The following is a 16602-nucleotide window of genomic DNA, read 5'->3' as shown; positions in this document are numbered from 1 at the left end:
TTTTATACTATTTAGTTATTTGTACAATAACTAAATAGCCTTAAAGATTTTCCTACAGCCTTACACATTTATAGTTTTTCTTATCTAAGAATAAGATAAATTCTTGTTCAGATTTACCTGCGTTTGTTTTTATAGATGTAGCTGATTCCCAGAGTGTTTGAGGAATGTTGGGTGTTTGTCATTCTCTTGTTAAAATGCAAATCTGATCCTGAGCTATGGAAACGTCTATGCAGTGTCGTGAGCCTGCAAGAATGGCATCTGGCTGAGGGTGAATTAATGGGGCCTTTCTCCATGTTATGCCTTTGTCTCCTTCTCTTTTTCAGCCACCCAATGTAAGCATGGTGCTGTGTACGATACCTGTGGCCCGGGATGTATCAAGACCTGTGACAACTGGAATGAAATTGGTCCGTGCAACAAGCCGTGCGTTGCCGGGTGCCACTGTCCAGCAAACTTGGTCCTTCACAAGGGAAGGTGCATCAAGCCAGTCCTTTGTCCCCAGCGGTGACCTTTGTTTCGATACTTAAGACTTTGAAATCTGGTGACTTTGACAGTGAAGCGGAAGAGCCAATGAAGGACTGCAGTATTTGTGTGCCTGATTCTGTAAACACACACACAGAGTATATATGTGTATATATATAGATATATTCAAAAACATTTCATCATTTATATAAACTATAGGGGGATTATTATATGTATATTTTTTGCTATAAGACATGTATTGTTTCTAGGATCCTAACCTGTAAGCCATTGAACATGTTGTATAAATACACCAGGTGTTTTTAATTTAATAAAGTGGCATGCAGATACATTGGATAGTGTTAACATCCCATACATTTGTCATTTTTAAGGAAGTTTTCTAAGAACCCTCAATTGCTTGCCTGTATTAATTTTAGTTTTGAGTCAGGATTTGTAATGGACTGGGAAATGTGTTTCTCCGGAGAAGGGCACATTTATCTAGGGGCATTTCAGGTTTCCAAAGAAAGGAATGTATGCCTGGGAAAGACAGCAGGAGATTGGTGACCGGCCCTAATGGTGCATGAAAAGCGAGCGATAGGCTGTTAGAATGTATTAGGTCATGGGCTGATATTATTTCCAAAATTGATTGGCTTGTTGCCAACAAATATATATTTGTCACTAGGGCATAACCAAAGAATCAAGTGATTTCTTGCCATCCTTGCGTAGTCCGCAAGTCTTCTAATCATCTATGTGTATATGATGGATGTGACCATTTATATGTCATGTGTTGAGATTAAAGGGTATCTGGATGACATGTTAATTTTATTGAGCATGAGAAAGTATTTGAAGAAACTCTTGCACAGCGTATGATGAAATTTTGATTTCTCTGAATCTCAGAGTAATTTCAGATGGGCAAATCCAATGAGTTGATGTACCCCATCTACATTTTGTGCCTGTTTCATCTATAGAATGAAAGGCTTTAGTTATTTCTAGAGGAGTCCCACCCAACACTATTTGGCGACTGTTAATATGTTATAATTATTAGACAGTGGAAAAGCCTTTATTGACTAATTGATTTAACCTCAGTCCAAAGAACAGTCTCTATACTTGCTCTCATTTACTGATAGGCTGCTACTAGTTACTATTTGATTGTCTTGACTTTCATCTTCAGCTGAATTGGTGAAAACATCAACAAAAACAAAACCCACTGTGTCTTAAAATAAAATGTTCTGCATTGTAGTCAATAAAGGGCTTAAGATGTAAAACAATGCATTTTCTCTCTCAAGATGTCCTGTGTTATACTTTATAATTAGTTGTATCAACTTCAGATTCATTAAATTTTAACAGCTTTATTTAGTTATAATTTTTTTATCTTACAACAGTATATATAAAGACTATTATTAATAGACAAAAGCAAACCCACGTTTTTGACAAGCCAGCATGTTGCCAACGCTTGTCAAAGACATTTATGTTTCTTTTACATTCATGACAGCTGAAGTATTAACTTGGATTTTTTTTTTTTTTTTTTGACTGGAAAATCCCTAGTTGTTTGAGTTAACTGAATAAAGTGCAGGGCGTAATAGTGACTGGCTGGAGGCACTGGGCCTTTGGTTTGTTTTCATTGCTGTGTTTGGATACCAATCACCCTCGTATCTGCAGCCTGAGGTAGTCAGGTCATTGTTTCAGTGCTGCCCTTGGAAAGAAGACTTTGACTTAGGTGCTTTGAGATCTAAGTGTGGTTTGTGACTTTATCCCCATTATTTAAGCATTTGGGGGTCTCACTTTTGCTTATCTGTAACACAAAGAGGCCATGTAGTATAGTGAGCAGGGTTGAGAATCGGGAAAACTAGACCCCTGCCACTAACAGGCTAGGAGACTTTGGGCAGTAATGGGAGGCACTAAGGGCTTGCAAACACTTTCCTACTTGTAATCTCATTGATTCCCCGCTCTGCCCTGACAGGAAGGGTAGGGAAAATCAGTTGACGTTGCCTGGTGGTTCCTATCTTCTGTAAAATGAACAGATTCCTTAAGATTAGCTTTAAATCCCTTTTCAGTTCACTGTAGGTTCTCCTCTGTGAAAGAGGGCAGCATAAGGGAAATGATGCAGAAGGGAGAATTGTGAATGGTTATTTATGGCTCATGATTCATCCAAGGACTGAGTTACTCACCCCATGAGGCTAACTGGCCTCTTTCCCAACACTTAATCATGGCAGCCAGGGTGGGTGAATGATGAAAGCTCCTCTGCATGAGCCAGTTTCATCATTTGGGGTGGGTTGATTACAAGTTTGTGTGGCATTCTTTTATCTGGGGATTAGCTTAATCTCTGTACAGTTTTCTCATTTCTAATTGAAGAAGACAGGGAGGGCAGAGAGGACAGAAAATTATTTGGGTTTACTAATTCAAAAGGCATCTCTGATGGAAGAGGGTGAGGAAATCAGCTGAATGGTTGGCCTGCATATTCTTTTTTAGGCCACAGGCTACAGCTGAGCAATGGCTTAGTCTAATGATTGGGCACAGTGAGGATTTACCAAGTGCTTCAATGAGAGCAGTCCTGTTTTATTCACATGGGATGTTTTCAATTGGTTCTTCAACTAAGCTCTTGCAGAGTGAGATGACTTGAAATAAAAATGTTCTATGAATATTGAATTTGATGAGAAACAAGGACCCTCGATGAAGAACAAGCATAATTATGATTCTAATTGCCCATAGTTGGTACTCAGTAAAAGTAAGTTCTTTCTTCTCTCCCTCTGTAAATAGGAATATTTGAGGGTCCTGACCTAAAATTTTTCAGCTGGGAAGAAAAGATATCTCTTTGGCATTGACAAGAGCAATTTTTGTTAAAACTGTGGTACACTAAGAATCACTAACTCTTCAGGTTAAAGGCCTCACTCATCTTAACTCATTGACTGCTTCCTGACCATCAGACCATCCCGTAAGAGGGCATCTTTCAATAAGAACGAGAAAGACCCAGGAGGTTGACTAGCTTCTCCCAGCTTTCACTGAAACACGGATAAACCATTTCAACTGGAAAACTCTTCCTTGTTATGAGATATTTCAGACATACAAAAAGGCATAGAGAAAAATGTTGCAAACACCCATGACTACATTACCCTAATTAAGAAACATAACCTGGTAGGTAGTCAATAAATTTTTCTTGAATCAATAAATAAAACCTGATAAATGCTGTCTCATGGTTGCAACAGCTGTGTGTGGATTTGTTCAGTTTGAGCCTGACTGCATTTCTCTTCCCTTTGCCACTCTTTGTCATTCACATTCATCTGGATCTGACAAGTAACAAGGACATGAGCCGGAAAGCTCTTGGAGTGGGAGGAGGAGACTGCCTTCAGGGATAGGTGCCAGGATATTTTAATTAGCGATCTCCTCCAAACATAACTCTCAGGAGCAAGCAAAAATAATCTCTGATTCTACATCCTGGAGTACAAGCCTTTGCAAAACTTGAGATTTTAATTCTGAAAAATGACAAGTTTCAAGTGGGCCAGAAGGAAACAACAGGGAAAAGGAGCAAATGCTGATGATTATTCTGACGCTGAGTTAAGAACCCGGACATTCATTTCTTTAAGGGGCTCTTTCTGGCTTTAGAGTCATGTTGCTACACTGGGTTTATTTAAACCAGTTGAATGACACGAACATGTATCAGATCCATTTTTATTATGGTCCCCTTTCAGGTTAATTTGAGCAAGCTAGCTTGGAAAAGGTCAATGTGGTGGAAAAGGATGAGAAATCTATATTAGAGAAACTTGAAAAGTAGGAAGGTGTTTCAGGTAGAGGGAGAGCAAATCCCCTGGTAACAAATAGCTGCATACCTGGGGCTGCACCATAAAAGGTGCAGGCTGAAGGGCAAGGGTGAAGCTTGTGGGTGTGAGATGTGGCTAGGAGGTGGGAGTGGGGTCTTAGGGGGCTGGGGTCTTAGCTCCTTGTCATGTCACATGACTAGGTCGCATCTGTCTATGTACTGGGCTGAATAGACTGAGGTGCTTGGAGCTAGATGTCACATCTGGGGAATCTTAGGTCCTGTCCAACTGCCTTGAGAGTGGAGGAGGTGCCAAAATCTCCATCACACATTCTCCACATGGCTCCCTGGTGGGCTGAGGCACCAGATGGGTAAGTCCGCTCCAGCTATGAGTGGTGTTAAGCAATAGAGTGACGTGACCAGCCAGGCCTTTGTTTCAGTGAGATCAGTGACAGTGCAATGAAGATGGATTTCCAGTCAAAAGACCAGGTAGGAGTCCCCTGAGATAGTCCAGGTGAGAGATGATAAGCCCCAAGACCACGAGGTAGGAAGTAAAAAGGGGAGAAGTTTGTGACAGATTCGATGGATAGGCCAGTCTCTGGCTTGAGTAACTGGGTGGCGATGATAGTGCCAACTTCCCACAGAAGGAACACTGATAAGGGAATATATCTACAAGAATTTCTACTGTCAATCAAAGGGTGTTCTGCTAAGCTATATTTGCTTTAATTCAACAGACATTCTGAACATTAGGTTTAAGACATGGTCCTTCTGCAGACAGTCACGGTGCAGGATGAATGGCTTGTGGTGAACCAGAGGGCCATACCACTGGCCATGGGAGCCTCAGGAAGCCCCATTTGAGGTTTTCTGTTTGGGAGAGTGTCAAGAGTGCCAGAGAAAGTGACTACTGAGATGAGTCTTGGTGGAGGACTAGTAGACTTTACCTGTGCAAAGATGTGTGTGCGTGTCTATGTGTGTATGTGTGTATGTGTGTGTGTGTGTGTGTGTGTATGTGTATTGTCGGGAGTGGAGTAGTCTGGGCATTTAAAGAACAGGTAACTAAGCAGATAAAGAGAGAGACAAACAGGCAGTGTGGGTGTGCAGGGAACAACAGGCTTTGGGTACTGCTGAGGTGTAACAGATTCACAGAACTTTTTTGAGCTGTGACAATGCAACTTACACACCCTGGGAGGCTTTTTCAGGCTTCTCTTGGTTTCTAGTGGGATCCACACAAGTAGGGCTTGACGCATTTTGTTGTAAGACACCTTGCCTCCTGCACCAGGCTGTGTTTGTGTTTCCTTCATCTGTCTTTTGAGCATCTAGAGAGGGAAAGAAAGGAAGAGGCTTCTAACAAGAATGTTCTTTCTGACCTTCAGTCTTCCACTGCATGGGGAGAGGCACTGGTTGCTTTAACAGAACTGCTCCAAGGTAAATACATTTCACCACTGCTTTTGTTGACTTGCTTGACTGTGGGCTGATGAATGGAGGAGGCTTAGATTTTAAACAGCTGGTCCTGCTAGTGTCGCCAGCTCGGGTCACACCTACAAGTAAAAGGCCAGGAAACACAGCTTGCCCAGAGTTCCATTGGAACAATTCTGTCATGTTCTAGCCACTTTGTGTCATAACCTAGCTTAGGCCTTAAAAACTTACATAAGCTACTTCTCTGCTTCTTCCAACTGGAACTTGGCTAACTAAGTAATTCCCCTGAGAAGTTTCTTCAGCTGTGAAATTTGGGGCTTAAGGAAATGTTTGTGGTGATGAAAAAGATTCACCTTGGCTCCAAGAGCATAAATACCATTTATTATATTGTCATTTTCACCACGTTCCTATATGTAAGTTAAAGAATCAGATCCTGAACAGCTCCTTCTGGCTCCAGTGGTTACAGGGACACTGGGGAGGAGAAGGAGGCAGCAGACTGGCTGGGGTCCCTCCACGCCAGCAAGCTGCCTTGTGACAACATGAGCCTGCAATGTGTTCCGGTCTGACTCCTTGCAGGCACTTCTGTGAAGAAGGTGATTCAAAGGGTCCTCTCTACTCGGTATGAATTCCCATTTTGCTCCTGAAGACAGTCAGGCCAGGGGGAGTCTGTCTTCCTAAACTTATTTGCTCACTTCACTATTTCCAAGAACAAACTGGTAGTGAGAAGAAAATGAAAGCTGGAAGGAGAAGAGAAGATTCAGGTTTATGCACAGCATCTACCATTCCAGACATACCCCAGGAACAGCAGAGAGAATACAGGACAACTGGCTTGATTGCACTGAAAAGTATTCTCCATTCTGTTTTATGGGATGATGTTTGAGGAATATCTGCTTTCATAGTCAGAGCAATGCGGCCCAAGCAATGTCATTTCCATGATGATCCACACACTGTCCTGATCCTGTGATTTTCTGAGATGTATTTGAAAGAATTTTTCTGATGATCTGCGAACATGCAAAGACACCCCACTCCATCAGGTCCTGACAGGAGAATTTAGACCCCAAACCAGGGTTGACTTGCCTGTTGAGAGCACAGTAACTCAGAGCAGGATTGCCTCACCCTTTCTTTGCTTTGTCATGGAGGTTCAGGCCATAGAATAGTTGGGTTGCTTTGGTTAAAGAAAATAAAGATGGCAGCTAGAAAGCCTCCCAGCGGAACCAGAACGTCCAGCCGAGCTGGGAGGTGTTTGCTGTGCCTGGACTGCTCCGGAGGGTCAGTGTGGATTCATCAGTTTCTCCCTCTTCTTTGGGGATGGTCAGCAAAGAAGAGAAGGCATTTTCCATACAGATGAAATTATTTCCAAATCTGTTATTTATTTCCTTTGGTTTTAAGTTGGGGGAAAAACAGTAGAAATGTCAAAGAACAATATGGTGCACATTTTAATTTTTTATCGTAAAAATCTTGGTAAAATAGAAATTGTTTTCAAAAATTTTGGAAATCTTGTTTTATTGGATTCAAATTCTACCTAATTGCACTTAATAATTGTAAATTATTTTTACAAGCTGCTTTTTTATAAGTAGGTTTCCAGTGCATATATTCTGAATGCAATTTTGCAAAGCAAAATTTGTTTTTCTTGAAATCGGTTCCATGAGTTATTGTTCATATCATTAGCCCAATTTGACTGTTTTGTGAGAGCGAGTGTATTGAAATGTTTGCCTAAATAATATATATGAATAATATCAACCCCACATCACTTAACATGTGTTATCTTTATAGCAGTAATGCTTGCAACTTCATTTGTTTCTGCTCCTCCGAGCCTAAGTACACAACTCTTTTTACTATGAAATAAGAGGCCCTGTAGGAGACAGGGAGAGACTGTCAGGCAAACAGCAAAGATACATCAGATACAACCACAGAGATATTTTTGCATCACAGTCTGAGAGGAGCTGCTTCACGCAAGAGTCATGCAGATGTGGCTTTATCTATGTCACCTCCGAACAACTGGAAGGAAATGAAATCCAGTTCCGAGACTCTCATCCTATGAACTGCCTGGTCTAACCCACATTGTTTTCAGGAATGTGCCTTTTGTGACACATGGCAACAGGTTGCCCTTGTTAAAAGCAGCCACTGAGCTTTATCAAAGCTCTGATCTGTCATTCAAATGTCTAGCCTGTTGTAATGGAGGCAGATTTCCAGATGGCCCAGCCTTCTAACTGCATGGGCTGGCTGGATGTTGGGGATGGCGACAGCTGGACTCCGACTGATGCCTGGACCTTGGGCAGTGAGCAGATGCTCCAGGCAGGCCTCCACAGCCCATGGGTGTGGGTATGCACATGCCTGGGGAGGAGTCCCTGCTGAATGTTCAGTGATCCTGTAGGACTGGCCTCACTGCCTGCTCATGCTCCTTCTCTGGTAGATGGGGAAAAGGCTTCCCTCACCAACCATAGGGTCTTAGTATTTCCAGCTAGAGTCTGGCAGTTGGAATAGAGCATTCAGTGCCAAGGGCAATTCTTCCACTAGGAGAAACGGGGCCCAGTGTAGCTCCCTGAGCTTTCTCACCAGGAATAGGAAAAAATTGTCACGTCAGCTATCAGCTATTGATTGTGTCACCCTCACCTCTGTAACTGCCCTCTTCCTCCAACCTTCAGCTTTGTCTCTTTGACTCTCTCCTCCTTGCCCCAAATGGAGTTGTCCCCTGTGTCTCTCTGCCATCTCCCATACCCCAGTTCCAAACTGGCCCATCCTCCTGGCAGCATTTTATGCTCTAGTTCTTTCCTGGCACTAAAAGAAATATAGCTGACCTGGCTGCTACTCCCTCAAGAGTCAATTTGCCAACAATGTCAGTGAATATTTTCATATTTTTGTCTTGGGTCTTCTGGCAGCAAACCAATGGTCTCATTTCAATGTGGGCATTTTAGGCAGCATATTAGATCAGAAGGGGTAACATTTAGAGAAAAGTTGGGCCTTTTGATGCCCGCAGCAATGTAGGCACAGTGTAGACACTGCCTGGTAGACTGGCACCGAGGGCTGGCTCTGTTTGCCACAGGCCATTTGAAAACTTTCTGGAAAACTTTTTTTTTTTTTTAAGACAGAGTCTTGCTCTGTCGCCCAGGCTGGAGTGCAGTGGCATGATCATAACCTCTGCCCCCCAGATTCAAGTGATTCTCCTGCCTCAGCCTCCCGAGTAGCTGGGCACCCACCACAATGCCTGGCTAATTTTTGTATTTTTAGTAGAGACAGTGTTTCACCACATTGGCCAGGCTGGTCTTGAACTCCGGACCTCAGGTGACCCACCTGCCCCTGCCTCCCAAAGTGCTGGGATTACAGACGTGAGCTGCCATGCCTGGCATGGAAACCTCTTTTAATTGTAGAACATTCTTTCCATTTTTAGGTAGAATGTCTAGAATTTTTTATATCAAAAATTCACTGATGAAAGAGATATTGTTCAACTTACTTTCTCTTTTTTTTTGACTCATATACCCCCGCCTCCTGAAGAGAAGCCTCAACTCTTTCCCTACAGCAAAATCAGTGAATTTTGTAAAGCTTTTCATTAGAATGGTCCTGGATGAAATTCCAGGGATATGGGCTCAAAGTACAACTCTGTGACATCAACTTTGTTGTGTATCTTAACATAGTTTAAGCAAATGGTTTTCCAGTCCACAGATAATACAAAAAAAAATTGTCATTCCTGGGCAAGATGGCTTATCTCTGATGCTGACTCCAATGGATTTTCAGGTGTTGTTTGTGTTCTGTGTCTGGGACTGTGAGGTCATCTCCAACTCTGTAGAAAGAAGGCTGTGAGCTACTGGCAAGGCCTGCATAAGAAATAACCTTTTCTATGTGCCCTCCTACATGTTGCTGGATGCACAATCTGACAGGATCTGACTTATTCTGTGCCCCCCAAGATCACGCTGTTAGCTTTCATAAAGACACTCTAAAAAAACAAAACAAAAGACACACATACAAAAGCAAGCAGAAATTCACTATCCCTTTAGGAGTCTTTTGGATAAAATCTTATGTTCCATTTGACCTTTTGTTTGAGATACAGAAATCCCCGACCGTGAAAATGCAGTGAACCAGCTCAAGCTGCTTGTCAAATTGCAGACTGGAAACTTCAGCTTACAACAAATTGGTCTAATTAAGCCTTATTAAAATTGGTGCCCCGAGGTGAATTTTTATCCCTTGCACAAAGGATGACATTGCAGATTTCCACATACAATGCAGGCGAGTCTGATGCTTTTATGGGCGAATTTTCCAAATGGGGATAGCAAATGTGCCAGGGACAGCATCCCTGAAGCACATGAGGATATATAACTGCTCAGTAATTGCAGTTTTCATTTGAGTAAATTAAATAGCAGTGAAAACAAAAGCCATGTCTTATCTCTGCAGTGTCTCAGAAATCCAGGCTCAGGCTAGAGGCAGAGGTTGGAGGCTGTCAGAGAGCTAAGAGGCCTCCTGGGGACATGGCACTTGACCTCCTTGCCTCCCCCAATTGCCTCCCATTTCACTTTCCTTTTCTCCTCCCCTAAAACCTCAGGGGGGATCTTAACAAAGGGAAAAGACTCCCAACAGACAATGTTTCTCTGCAGGGGTGGCCATGCTGACTTTCGACAAGCCTTCATTCTAATGTGGCTGCTCATCTGCTCTGAGGACATCACGTCTACTGGAGCTAGAAACAAATGAGAATAGTGTGGAAAAGCTGGCATCACAAGACTGCTGTTTGCTCTTTCCACTGTTCATTGCATCCTCTTCAGCTCCTCTTCAGGGTCAAGAAGAAGTCACCTGCCAAGGGAACAGTAGGAGATGGAGATGCATTGTATTGGTGGAGCTGTGAAGGTGGGGGTGCCTGGTACACCCCGACACAATGACCTTGGAAGACAAGTAGCCTGGTCTCTTTTGTATATTGTGTTCTGAATTCCAGATTCAAGTACTTCCAACTGCTTCCTTGTCATCTCCACTTGGCGATGGAATGAGCAATCCAAACTTTCATATACTCGAAGATAAACTCTTGATACTGTTTGGGTTTTAAGTTTATTTTTGGAAGGGGACCCAGGGAACAATAGTGAGGGACTAGGAAGAGTAAAATGGAAAGAGGAAAATCCATTCCAAGGAAGTATGGTAGAGCTGGTTACTGCTGTGGATGCCTGGGGGCTTAGTTCCAATGGGTGGTCTTTTAAAAGATATACAGGTTGAGCCTCAGAATTATCCACATGCTCTAAACCCTCATTGGTCAAAAACTGCCCCTGAGGTGTTAACTTCCTTGGTCTTCCAGGCTTACACGGGGACCTGAATGGCTGAGTGAGCTTCTGGAAGAGTCTCATGGAAAGGCTAAGAAACTCTGGGGCAAAAGGCAAGAAATGCAAGGTGCAGCTGAGGCCATGGTGCTGCCAGGCTTCACCCACTGCAGCTTGTTGCCACAGCAACTGCTGGAACAAAAAGGTGGGTGGTGAGGCTGTGAGAGGGTGCAATACCTGGGAGTCATCCTTGACTCTGCACTTTCTCTTTACCACTCATCAGTAACTTCTATTGACTCTGCTGATAGGTCTCCCACTTCATCCTTGTTTCCCTTCTCTTTCCCCCTCTACACATCAATGCATGTGCACATGAAGCAGCTAGACTAAACCTTTAAAAACTCATGTTTTTTTTTGTCCTCTCAAACCCCAATGGCCACTCACCTCACTCAGAATAAAATCTAAAATCCTGTCCAGGATCTACAAAACTTGCATGTTTTGGACCTTTGCTCCCTTTTTGCTATGGTTCTAACATCTTTGCCCCCTCCAAGATTCATGTTGAAACTTAATCCCCAAGGCAACAGTATTAAGTGGTGTGGCCTTTAGGAGGTGATGCGGCCATAAGGGCTCCAACCTCGTGAATGTATTTGTGCCCCATGAAAGGGCGTTGAGGGGGTGAGTTTGCCCCTTCTGTCTCTTCTCCCATGTGAGGACATAGCGTTCATGCTTCAAGAGGATGCAGTGTTCAAGGTACCATCCTGCAATCAGAGACTGGGGTCCTCAGCAAACATCGAACTGCTGATGCCTTGATCTTGGACTTTCCAGCCTCCAGAGCTGTGAGAAGTAAATATTTGTTGTTTATAAATTACCCAGGCTCAGCTCTGTTACAGTAACACAAGCAGACTTTCTGATCTCATCTTATGCTTCTTTTCCTCTCTCTCTCTCTTCTCCAGCAACTCTGGCCTCTTTGCTGTCTTCAGATTGCCAGGCATATTTCAAGATCTTTGCATTTTCTATTCCCTCTTCCCAGAATGTGATTCCTTCAGATAGTCATGTGGTTCAGCCCCTCACCTCATTCAAGTCTCTGTACAGATCTCACCTCATCAAGAAGTTTTTTTCTGATCATCTTATCTAAAATGTACTATTTTCATCCATCAATCCATTTCCTTTCCCTTATTTTTCTTCCTATCTAAAATATTATAGATTTATTCATTTGCTTTCATCCTCTTTTCTCTCATCTGAATGTTAGTTTGTGACAGCGGGGGTTTTGTTTGCTGATATATCTCCAGTGCCTAGAATAGTGCTTGGCATACAGGGCAAGACTCTACTCAACAAGAATCTGCCAGAGGGCAGGGTCACACATCAATCTAATCAGATACTCTTTTGTGAATACACAGAGAAGATGTCAGTGGAAGAGCAGATGGTCCCAGAGCTTGGCGTGTATCCTGAAGGATGCTGTACTCTTGATCTTGTCCTCCATCCTTCACATTTTGCAGTGCAGGGGCCAGGATGGCAGCATGGCTAAGAAGAAGATGGCAGTCATGGCCACCTCAAGTCCAGGTATCCCCAGCTAAAGCCCCAACACCACCTAGGGGGACCTGAGAATATGTGCCTTTTCTCTTTACTACAAGACTCTGACTAATAGAGCCATGGTGTTTATGAAAGCATTTTGGAGAACTCCAGTGACTAGGCTTCTCTTGGCACAAATATGCAATTTCTCCTGGGGAGACAGCACATGTGCTTTTCTGTAACTGGAGTACATTTCAATCTAATAGAGAACAGGAATATAATCCAGTACTAATTTTAGTTGCTGGATTCTTGTACAGAGCCACACTTTCAGGAAGAGAAGGAGGAAAGGCAAGTAGGTGTATTGGCATTGGGTTGGGGAAGTAATTACAGAGGAATGTGAGGACCTGCCTAAGGACACTAACACTTTCTGAACCAAGGTAGTGGTCTTCTCCAGGGATGGGAAAATAAGGTCTATGGGCCAAATCTGGCTGACTGCCTTTTTTTTTTTTTAAAGAAAAAAATAGTAATATTTTATAGGAACACAGCCATGCTCATTTCTTACAAATTGTCTAGGACTGCTTTTGTACTGCAAGGACAGAGTTGAGTAGTTTTTATGGACATAGTATGGCCTAACATGTTTACTATCTGGACCTTTACAGAAAGAGAGTTTACTGACCCCTGGCCTAGTGGAAAAAGCCATGTACTGGGAAACTGATTGATCTGGAGTTTGGTTCTGCTATGTAATCTGGTACTTATATGGGCAACTGGTCTACCCTCAGTGAGCCTCAGCTTTTTAACCTTTAAAATGCTACATAATTTGGGTTAATTTACATAAATCCATGCTTATTTAAAAGTTTCTAGCCTAAAGAAAAGACTCAATACAAACTGGCTAAACAACAATAACAGACAAAATAAATGGACATGTCTTGGGAATTTACTGTGTACTCTGTCAATTGCACAAAGTTATTGTGACAATAAAATGAAATAACAACTGGGAAAATCCTGAAACCCTGAAATTCTCTCCCAGTGACCACTGAAGCTAAAGCCCAAACTAGACCTCTGTTGTGTGCACACAGGTGTACTTGGGCATCAGGGGAGAGGCCATGGTTCCACCGGTGGCCCTTCCCTGACTTGGGAAATTCAAGTACAGTCTAGAACTGCCCTCACCATACCTCCCATAATTAAAAGGAAGGCTACGGAGAGATTTGTTAAAGAATACAAAGTTACAGCTAGACAGAAGTTCTGGTGTTCCACACCACTGCAGGATGACTCTAGTTAATATTAACACATTATGTAGTTTCAAATAGCTAGAAGAAGGATATTGAATATTCCCAACACAAACCAATGACAAATGTTTGAGATGATAGCTAATTACCATAATATGATTACTATACATTACATGTATCAAAAACACCATTATGCACCCCATGAATGTGTACAATCATTATGTCAATTTTAAAAAAATCATAAAAAAGATAATGAAATCAGAAAAAATACAGTTAAAAAAAGAGGGAGTTTTTAGATGATTCCAAATCATAGAAGTAACAGGGAGGAAAATAAAAATAAGTGGGTTAGGGGCTACGGGGGGCATCTGAAGCCCGTTTGTCTTCCTGGTGCCAGTGTCCTCAGGGACTGGTCTCTTAAGATGTGTTTGTTATTTTTCAGCTATGCCCATCCTTTTTCCATATCTAAGACTTGAAGGATTCTTCATTTTATTTTGTTTTTTACTCTGCTTTTCCTGCTAAAACATCCCTGCCTACTCTTGGTGATATCAGTGAGGTTCCTGCAGCCAGGGCCAAGAACATGGGATTTACAGTCAGAGAAAACTACCTTTATACTCTAGGATGTCTGTTAACATTGAGTGTGACCTTGAACAAGTTGCTTAATCTTTTTGAACTCCTGTTTCATTGACTATAAAATGAAGACAATTCATCCTCATTAAATCTTTGTGAGAATTTTAATGAGATTGGATATTTTCCCCCACCACTCCCTTCTCTGCCCTTTATAAAAATAGATGGACCACTTACAGATTAGATGTTTTAAAGCCTGAGGCAGCCTCTCTTGTCATTTCCAAGAGATGAAACTTGGCAGGCTAAGTGCCTGATTTTTAAAACTACTTTGCTAATACACACACACACACACACACACACACACACACACACACACTATGGGGGAGTTTGTCACTCACTTCTTTTAAAACAAGCTCCCACAGGTCTAAGAATGCTTAAAACAGAATGTATTTAAATACAGACACAGATCACAGAAGGACAAAATCCTCATGGACAGTCAGGTGAAAGACTATTTAATCAAAGAGTACATAGTCTGGAATCCCTAGATGTCCTGGGTTTTCTCTCCCTTCCATTTTTGGCTGAAGACCTGTGCCAAGAGAATCACAGGGAAGCCAAAAGTCCCTACAGGAGTAAATTTAAAATTCCAGATATAGAAATGCATCAGTTTTTGTTTGCCAAATATAATTTTTACCTCAAAGGCTGTGGCCACAGGGCTGTGATCTGAAACCTCTGATAGGGCATGGTTGTTCTTTGGGTCATACTATGTACATCACCCATTCGGGGGTCCCTTGTCCCTTACCAGCAAGCAAATTGAGGATTTGAGAGGTGGACTGCACTGCTCAAATATATGCAGCTATAATAATCCCATAATCCCCATGTGTTGTGGGAGCAACCCAGTGGGAGGTAAATGAATCATGGAGGTGTGTTTCTCACGTGCTGTTCTTGTGATAGTGAATAAGTCTCAGCAGATCTGATGGTTTTATAAAGGGGAGTTGCCCTGCACACGCTCTCTTCCCTGCTGCCATGTAAAACGTGACTTTGCTCCTCCTTTGCCTTCCACCATGATCGTGAGGCCTCCCCAGCCATGTGGAACTGTGAGTCCATTAAATATTTTTTTTGGTATAAATTATCCAGTCTTGGGTATGTCTTTAGTAGCAGCATGAGAACGGACTAACATAACAGAGTAAAACAACTTCTTCATAGTCACATCAACTCCCTTCCCCCTACATCCTTAACCCCTGGAAACCACTGATGTATTTTTCATTTCTTTAGTTTTGTCATTTAAGAATATTATATAAATGACACAGACTATTCATATTAACATTTTAACAGTTCAAGCAAAGTATAGAAACCTGGTCCTCATTTAAGTCCCTTTGCTTTCCCCCATTTATAATTATCTTAAATACTTTTTTGGCACACTTGGAGAAACACATTAAACGACATTATAATTTTCATTTCAACTGTCAAGCACAATTTCCTTCTCCAAGTGAAGGAAATTCTATGATACTTAGTTACATTTAGTCTTTCCATTGGTTTTTCTTCCTTCTTGATGTTCTAAGATTTCTTTTTTTTTTCTGCCATTCTAAGACAAATTTTCTTAGTGTTGTTTTCTCTGAAAATGTCTTGATTTCTTCTTAATTCCTGAAGGATTTTTTCCACCTGGAAATAGAATTTAGGGTTGATAGATTTTTGCGTGCATTTTTGTTTGTTTGCTTCCTTTTTCATCATTTGAAAAATGTGCCACTCCCTCCAGGTCTCCATGGTTTCTGATGTGAAATATGTTGTCATCCAAATTGCTTTCCCATGTAGGGATTATGTCACTTCTTACTTTCTGCTCTGCAGAATGTTCCTTGGTCTTTTATTTTCAGAAGCTTGGCTAGAATATGTCTTTGTGTAGATTTACTTGGACTATGCCGCTTGAGATTCACCCAACTTCTTAAATCTGGGTTTATATAATTTGCCTTGGGAAATTTTAGTCATTATTTTTCTACACCTTTTTTGGCCCCACTCTTTCTCCTCTCCTTTTGGGACAATGATGCTGTGAAAGTTAAATATTTTGTTATAATTTCACAGGTCCCTGAAGCCATGTTCATGTTTTCCCCAGTCCATTTTTTTTCTGTTTTTCAGATTAGGTCATTTCCATTGTTCTATCTTAAAGGTTATTGATTTTTTTTTTATGTTCTGTTCATCTGTTATTGATTCCATCTTTTAGTTTTTTAAAAAATTTTCTTGCTGTATTTTTCAGTTCTAAAATTTCCATGTAAGTTCTCTTTGTATCTTGTATTCCTTTGCTAAGGTTTTGTAGTTTTTCTTTTGTTTCAAACATATTCTTAATTGCTCATTGAAGCATTTTTATGATGCATGTTTAAAAATATTTGTCAAATAATTCCACCATCAGTGCCATCTCAGTTGGTATCTGTTGATTGTCTTTTCTCATTTACTCAAGATTTTC

General features: G+C 41.6%; 1 protein-coding gene across 3 annotated transcripts in view; it reads left to right on the top strand.

The window, feature by feature from the left end:
* Positions 1 to 1728, top strand: part of BMPER (BMP binding endothelial regulator) — a 244370-nt gene extending 242642 nt beyond the window's left edge. For all 3 annotated transcript variants that reach the window (XM_030796374.1, XM_030796375.1, XM_003279194.3), the window contains one exon: positions 324 to 1728. In XM_030796374.1, the coding sequence (XP_030652234.1) occupies positions 324 to 505 (182 nt within the window). In that variant the 3' untranslated portion in view covers positions 506 to 1728. The remainder of the gene's footprint in view (positions 1 to 323) is intronic.
* Positions 1729 to 16602: the final 14874 nt, after the last annotated feature.

Source organism: Nomascus leucogenys, chromosome 17 (genome assembly GCF_006542625.1).
Source record: "Nomascus leucogenys isolate Asia chromosome 17, Asia_NLE_v1, whole genome shotgun sequence".
NCBI lineage: Eukaryota > Metazoa > Chordata > Mammalia > Primates > Hylobatidae > Nomascus > Nomascus leucogenys.
The sequence above is the reverse complement of the archived record's forward strand: the minus strand, read 5'-3'. Positions and strand labels throughout refer to the sequence as shown.